Below are 8,311 nucleotides of genomic sequence, written 5' to 3' on the forward strand. Positions count from 1 at the left end.
TCATAATGCAAATAATAATACTAATTGTATTAATACTAATTATAATAATACTAATAATAATAATATAACAATTTATAAATATCATAATTGTATATCTCTTATATTTATATATTTACATTTATAGATTTTAATCAATTTCATTAATAAATATAAATATAATAATAATAATAATGATACTTTTAATATTATAATAATAATAGTACAAATATATGATATAATAGTAATATTATTATTACTAATGATAACAATTATTATAATAGGTTTAACAATAATATTGTTGATAACAAAAATGCTATTAATACTAATATTATTAATAATAAGTTTGATAATAACAATATTATATCAATCCATATGTATCAAATTCATATCGTTAGATTATATTTAAATAATATTAATAACACTAATATTGATATCATTATTGGAAGTAATAACAATATTTATATAACAACTATTTCATACTTGTATTATGTATATGTATCATTACTTATATTATATATCATCTTTTATTGAATATTTATTTCTTATCAACTTTATTTACATTTTCATATACATATATATATATATATATATATATATATATATATATATATATATATATATATATATATATATATATATATATATATATATATATATACACGTATATATTCCTATCTAATTATAATGGTTCGTGAATCGTCGGAATTTGGTCAAGGTTAAATAAATGTATGAACACATTTTAAGATTTTTGAGATTCAATTTAAACAAACTTTGCTTATCGTGTCGGAAACATATGAAGATTAAAGTTTAAATTTGGTCGGAAATTCCCGGGTCGTCACAATATTGATGGTAACTCAACCAATTCTGTAAAGTGCACGCTAGTTGAGAATAATGATGTTAAAAGGAAAGGTACTTATGCTAATGTTGCTAAGGTTGAAGTGGATTGGAAACTAAGCTATATTCCTTTGACTAAGGATGGTGATGGTAATGAAATAGTTGTATTTGATGAGGCTTTTATTGCAGGAGGGGTAAGTAAATGGGATAAAACTGCTTATGGATATGTTATAGGTGGAAGTATGCCTTATGGTGTGTTACAATATAACCTTTGGAAAATGTGGAACAAATTTGGAGTTATAGAGATAAGTATGAATCAGAATCAAATTTGTTATTTCAAATTTAGGTCAAGTGAAGGTATGAATGAGGTTATAGAACAAAGCCCATGGATTGTGAATGACAAGTCTTTGTTTGTTGATAAATGGAGTCCTGATATTACAATTGAGAAAGTTGAGCCAACTAAGCTGCCAGTTTGGGTTAAGCTTGTGAATGTTCCTCTAGAAGCATGGAGTACAAAGGGCATTAGTTCTATTGCAAGTAAATTGGGTAACCCTTGTGTAATGGATAATATGACTACTAATATGTGTCATAAAGGAGCAGGTATAGTTGGTTATGCAAGAGTAATGGTTAAAATTGAGGCCTCTAAGGGATATTTAGATCATATAGATATTCACTATAGAGATAATATGCAAGTCACTAAAGGTATTAAGAAGGTTAATGTTGAATATGATTGGAAACCAGCTTTATGTCAATATTGTGCAGTGTTTGGTCATAATCATGATGTGTGCAAGGTTAGACCTAGAACAAGAAGGTGTTTAAGGTTAATAAGAAGCCTGTGCAAACTAAAGTGTATGTCCCTAAAGTTCTAAAACCTATTGTTAAAACTCCAGCTAAATCTTGGAGATTGAGTGAAAATAAGGTGAAGGATCTTTTGGCTAGCATGAATAAGTATGCAGTTTTGTCAGACAATGAAGTTGAATCTTAAACAGATGAAGATGTACTTGATTCTAGTTTGCAGAATGATAAGCATTTGAGGGAAAATGAAATGAATGGTATTGATCCAGGAATTCTGGAAGAAGTTCTATAAGTTCAAATGGATTTTAGAACTGCAAGCTGGAACATAAGAGGTATGTCTACTAAGAATAAACAGGATGAAGTTATAGATTTCATTAGAAATGAAAGAATTAGTATTTGTGATGTGTTAGAAACACAACTCAAGCCAAGTAATATTGATAAGGCTTGTAGTTATATATTTGGAAATTGGAGTGGGATGTCTAATGTGAATCTTATGGTTATTCATGTGGCTAGACAAGTGATTCTGTGTTTGTGGAATATGTTGATAAGAGGCTTAAGTATTATTTCAGTTTTGTATATACAAGTAATAATGGTAGACAAAGAGTTCATTTATGTGAAGATTTAAAAGCTCATGCTACTATTGTTAATAAGATGCCTTGGGTGCTTATCGGTGATTTAATGTTACTAGATGTGTGAGTGAACAAAGTTCAGGGTGCTCTACAGTTACCAATGAAATGATAGAATTCAACTCATGTATTAATGATATTAAGGTAGAAGACTTGGGTAGCACAGGTTTTCACTTTATATGGACAAAATCTCTTAAGAACCCATTATGCAATGTTTTAAGAAAGCTGAATAGAATAATGACCAATGAAGGATACTTGTCTAGTTTTCCACAAGTGTATGGTGTTTTCCTACCTTTCTAATCTCTGATCATAATCCAGCCATCATAGGGGTTCCTAATGGGAATCTAGGGAAGAAAAGTTCTTTTAGGTTCATGAATCATATTGCAGATAAAGCTGAGTTTTTAGATGTTGTTGCTCAAAAATGGAATTGTGTTATGGATGGCTGTAAAATGTTCCAAGTGGTGACAAAGTTGAAAATGCTAAAGAAAGACCTTCATAAATTAAATTGGAGTCATGGTGGTGTATTTCAGAAGGTGGTAGATTTAAGGGATAAGCTAAAGAGGTGTCAAATTGAAGTTGAAAGCAATCCTCATGATTATTCTGTTAGATCCAATGCTACTGAAGCTTTGTTAGAATATGAAAAGGCAAAACAGGGTGAGCTTACCATGTTAAGACAAAAAGTGAAGATTAAATGGTTAGCAGAGGGTGACAGAAACACTAAATTCTTTCATTGTGTGCTTAAGAGTAGGAAACAAAGAAGCAAAGTTGAGAGTATTCGTGATGAAAATGGAAGTAGATTTTATGGTGATCAGGTTAGTAAACAATTTGTTAAGCACTTCAAAGACTTTTTAGGTTTCAAGAGAGTTTGCAGGCCTATGAAGAGTTTGAAGACATATTCACTGTTAAACTCTCTAGTGAAGATGCTTATGATATGGTGGGCCCCATTTCTAATATGGAGATTAAGAATGCTATGTTGCATATAGATGGCAATAAAGCTGCTGGCCCAGATGGATATTCTGCTTAATTTTTTAAGAAAGCTTTGAGTGTTATTGGGCAGGATGTTTGCTTGGCTATTAAGGAGTTTTTTCATACTGGAAAGTTATTGAGGCAAGTCAATGCTACACTAATTGCATTAATCCCTAAGATTGATACTCCAAACAAAGTGTCTGAGTTTAGACCTATAGCATGTTGCAATGTGATATATAAGTGTATTAGTAAAATTCTTACTAACAGACATAAAAATGGTCTTGATAAGCTAGTGAGTTGTAACCAGAGTGCCTTTATCCCTGGTAGAGCTATCCATGATAATATTCTAGTGGCTCAGGAGGTTCTAAGATGATTCAATGGGTTATGACATGTGTTACTGTCATAACCCGTCCTTAACCATAAGAACGAGTTAGATAACGTATGATTTCATTGCGAGGTATTGACCTCTATATGCGACATTTTTAAAAGAACAACTGCATTTATTTTACATTACAAACCATAACTCTTATTTTAATACAAGCTTTAGACAATAAAAAGATGACTATCGTTTAGCGATAATTTTAGACTTACAAACTTTACATGTGATGATAACAATACGATTTCTAGCATATTTTACATTACAAATCCTCCGATATGCAGTTTTATTTTTGACACAAATATGCATACTCAAGATCTTGTTTAAATTCAACATGTTGCAGCGGAAGCTTCTAATTATTACCTGAGAATAAACATGTTTAAAACGTCAACATAAAGTTGGTGAGATATAGGTTTAATGCCGGCAGCGATATAAATATAGACCACAAGATTTCATATATAAACATTTTAATAAAAATATTCTAAGTGGTTGAGCACTTGGTAACCATACTTAACATTTAATCACGTCGCATATTCCCTTTATTATGAAATCTTACTACACCGTACCAAATGTAGTCACAAAACGAAGTACTGTGCAACCGTTGAATACTGGTCGTCCAGTCCGGTTGGGGTTGTCAGGCCCGATAGATCTATCAACAGGATTCGCGTTTACAATACCGCTGTAAATAACAGTTACCAAGCTACAGGGAAGTATGCCAGTGGTATAACTCAACGTAGAATATATTTTTCAGTTACTTGTGTCCATAACGTAAAACATAAAATACATGTATTCTCATCCCGAAATACTTAGAGTTTAAAAGTGGGACTATATACTCACTTTTGCCGTGAAGATATATATATTTTGACTTGGTCTCCGGTTGATATCACGAACCTATCCATATATAATATATCAATACCTTTTCTTTTTAAAACAATCGTCACATATATATACTTATTATACTTTTAATACTTTTAATAATTTCTTAGTCCGTAGTTAGCAGTCCGATGTTAGTAATTCAATTTTAATGGTTCATTTTTAGGTGTTTAATAAACCCCCAATGAAATAAATAAAACCCCCATCGTATATGTATTGGTCGAGATTAATCTTGACCCACGGTACCGGTGTTGTCAAATGACGTGTTGCGTACATAAAGTACCGGTGTTGTCAAATGACGTGTTGCGTACAATCATGGGATCTTATGATTAATCTTCTCGTATTGTTTACGGGTGATCCTGAACTATATAAAATTAAATTATGAGTACATATATATAAAATATCATGTTATTTTAGAAAGATGTGATTTTTTTAATTTTCTCCAATTATTTTCGTGGCTAAACTAGTCTTAGATATCCGATCTCGTTTTGGTCATAGTTTCTTCGTTACAACTCCGTTTTCGTTGGTTCAACTTGCCACTTCCTTGGATCGAGTCCCTCTTTAAGACTATGAACTGTAAATACCTTAGTTTGTATTCGAAATCACAGGTCATAGGTCAAACTTTAGTAAAACTTATGAAGTTAATCATTTTCCATCATGTAAACAACCTTAAATGATTATTTTTCTAAAAATACTTATACTTTGAGTTAAATCATGAAATTTTTATGTGTTATCATATTCATAGCAAATATCATTTTTCCAGAAAATAAACCTCCAATTCAAAGTTCAAGATAGTTTTTAATTATCCAACCCAAAACAGCCCCCGGTTGCACTCCAACGTCGTAAATTCAGTTTTTAAGGTGTTCTTTGAAAAACCAAGTTATACCTTGTTAAATTAGCATATATTTATGAAATATTACAGGTCTTGAAGTATTTTAAAAGTTAAGTTAGAAGGATCTATTTAGTTTGCAAACAAGTTTGAAAACATTCAAACTATGTTCTTGTTGTTAAAATTTTATACCATAAAATAAGATAGCTATACATATATGAATCGAATAAGGTTATGAACATAGTTACTACCTCAAGTTACTTGGACAAGATTGCTGTAAAAGAGGAGTGAAGACCTAGAACCAAAAGAGTGATGGAATTGGATGAAAGATTGGAAGTAAACTTGTGTTCTTGAAAGGATTCTTGAAGTGTTTTTGTAAGGTTTTTCTTATGGTGTTTAAGTGATGTTTTTATGGCTAGATCTTCATGGATACTAGCTGAATGGTTATGGAGTTTCTTAAGAGTGTGTTTTTGTTAAAGGAAATGTGTAGTAAAATGAAAATGGAATGGAGTATAAATGGTGGTGTAAAAGGTGTATAAGTTTGTAATTTTGTGAAAAAATCTTTTAATCATGTGAAATTGTCATACTAGATAACAAAAGTAGTTACCTTATACATAAGGCATTGAACAAGGGCTGGTTGGTGGTGATTTGATGTGTATATACCAATAGTAAATACGTATAGAGGTTAGGTATGATACGAGTACATGTACTCTAGATATACGTATAGAAATCTTGTGAAAAATGGAATGAGAATTCAAATATAGCTATCTTTTGTGAATATACTTATATTGTTTTATGTATTTAAGTCCTTAAAAGTGATTAAATACATTACTTATACGATATATGTATAAACATTATATGTTATAAGTATTTATGTCAAATAACGTTACGTATGGTTATCGTTTTGAAAACTCAAGTTAGTAGTTTCAAAATATACTTATAACTTATTGTTATTAATACAAAATGAGATATTAAAACATTCTTGGATCATGTTAAATATGTATATATACATATATATACATAAACGTATAATTATCATATGTTATATAGTTCGTGATATCATCGGTCAAACTAGACGGTCAAACGTTGTGTAAAACTCTTTTCGAAAACATAAGTCTCAACAATTTGGATTGCTTATCATGTTGGTAAGGTTTAATTTATGTAAATATTAATCTTATAAGTATAGAACGATCGAAAAAATGCGGGTCATTACAGTACCTACCCGTTAAATAAATTTCGTCCCGAAATTTTAAAATTGTACCTATTTTGCGTCATCGAGAAACAAGTGTGGATACTTTTGTTTCATCTGATCCTCTCGTTCCCAAGTAAACTCGGGACCCCTTCGAGCATTCCAACGAACCTTAACGATCGGTATGTTGCTCTTCTTGAGCTGTTTAACTTCACGGTCCATGATTTCGATTGGTTCTTCGACGAATTGTAGTTTCTCGTCGACATGGATTTCTTCAAGAGGAATGGTGAGATCTTCCTTTGCAAGACACTTCTTAAGGTTTGAGACGTGAAAGGTATTATGTACTCCGGCGAGTTGTTGCGGTAACTCGAGTCGATAAGCTACCGGTCCAATGCGTTCGATGATCTTGAACGGGCCTACGTACCTTGGGTTCAGTTTACCCCTTTTGCCGAAACGTATTACACCTTTCCATGGTGATACCTTTAACATAACCATGTCACCGATCTGAAACTCTAATGGTTTCCTTCAAACATCAGCGTAGCTCTTTTGGCGACTACGGGCTGTGTTCAATCTCTCCTTAATCTGTACTATCTTTTCAGTAGTTTCATGTATGATCTCGGGACCAGTTAATTGTCGATCTCCTACTTCATTCCAACAAATAGGAGATCTACACTTCCTTCCATACAGTGCTTCGAATGGTGCAGCTTTAATGCTCGCATGATAACTATTATTATACGAGAATTCTGCTAACGGTAAATACTTATCCCATCCGTTTCCAAAATCGATCACACATGCCCTGAGCATGTCTTCAAGAGTCTGAATTGTTCTTTCACTCTGCCCGTCGGTTTTCGGATGATATGCGGTGCTCATATCCAAACGAGTTCCTAGTGCCTCCTGTAGTGATTGCCAGAACTTTGAGGTAAATCTACTATCACGATCAGATATAATGGAAATAGGTATTCCATGCCTTGAAACTATTTCCTTTATATATAATCGTAATAATTTCTCCATTCTATCTATTTCCTTTATAGGCAAGAAATGTACAGATTTGGTAAGACGATCAACAATTACCCAAATGGTGTCGTATCCCCAGGCAGTTTTTGGTAACTTCGTGATGAAATCCATGGTAATACCGTCCCATTTCCATTCTGGAATTTCTGGTTGTTGAAGTAACCCTGACGGCTTCTGGTGTTCTGCTTTGACTTTGGAACAAGTTAAACACTCCCCAACATATGTTGCAACGTCTGTCTTTAAATTAGGCCACCAATAATGTGTCTTAAGATCTTGGTACATCTTTCCAACTCCAGGATGTATCGAATATCTTGTCTTATGTGCCTCGTTCAATATCAACTTCCTTAATCCACCCAACTTCGGTACCCAAATACGATTTGCAAAATATCGAATTCCATCTTCCCGCATAACGAGTTGCTTCTCATACTTCTTCATTATTTCATTTCCTATATTTTCTTTAGTAAGTGCTTCTCGTTGAACTTCTTTGATTTGTGAGTTGAGATTCATGCGAATTTTTATGTTCATCGCTCGTACTCGAATTGGTTCTCGTTCCTTTCTGCTTAGAGCGTCGGCCACCACGTTCGCCTTCCCGGGATGATAACGAATTTCACAATCATAGTCATTTATTAACTCGACCCACCTACGTTGCCTCATGTTCAGCTGTTTCTGATCAAAAATATGTTGAAGACTTTTATGATCAGTAAACACAGTGCATTTAACCCCATACAAGTAGTGTCTCCATATCTTAAATGCAAACACGACTGCTCCCAGTTCTAGATCATGCGTCGTATAATTCCGCTCGTGAATCTTCAATTGTCGGGATGCGTATGCAA

General features: G+C 32.6%; 1 protein-coding gene across 1 annotated transcript; it reads left to right on the forward strand.

Annotated features, from left to right (window-relative positions):
- The first annotated feature begins 1,906 nt into the window (after positions 1-1,906).
- LOC139888414 (uncharacterized) lies at positions 1,907-3,258 on the forward strand. The gene is made up of 3 exons (XM_071871423.1): positions 1,907-2,135; positions 2,553-3,046; positions 3,106-3,258. Exons 1-3 carry the CDS (start codon positions 1,907-1,909, stop codon positions 3,256-3,258), a joined length of 876 nt encoding a protein of 291 aa, XP_071727524.1.
- The last annotated feature ends 5,053 nt before the right edge of the window (positions 3,259-8,311 follow it).

Source organism: Rutidosis leptorrhynchoides, chromosome 2 (genome assembly GCF_046630445.1).
Source record: "Rutidosis leptorrhynchoides isolate AG116_Rl617_1_P2 chromosome 2, CSIRO_AGI_Rlap_v1, whole genome shotgun sequence".
In the NCBI taxonomy this organism is placed as follows: domain Eukaryota; kingdom Viridiplantae; phylum Streptophyta; class Magnoliopsida; order Asterales; family Asteraceae; genus Rutidosis; species Rutidosis leptorrhynchoides.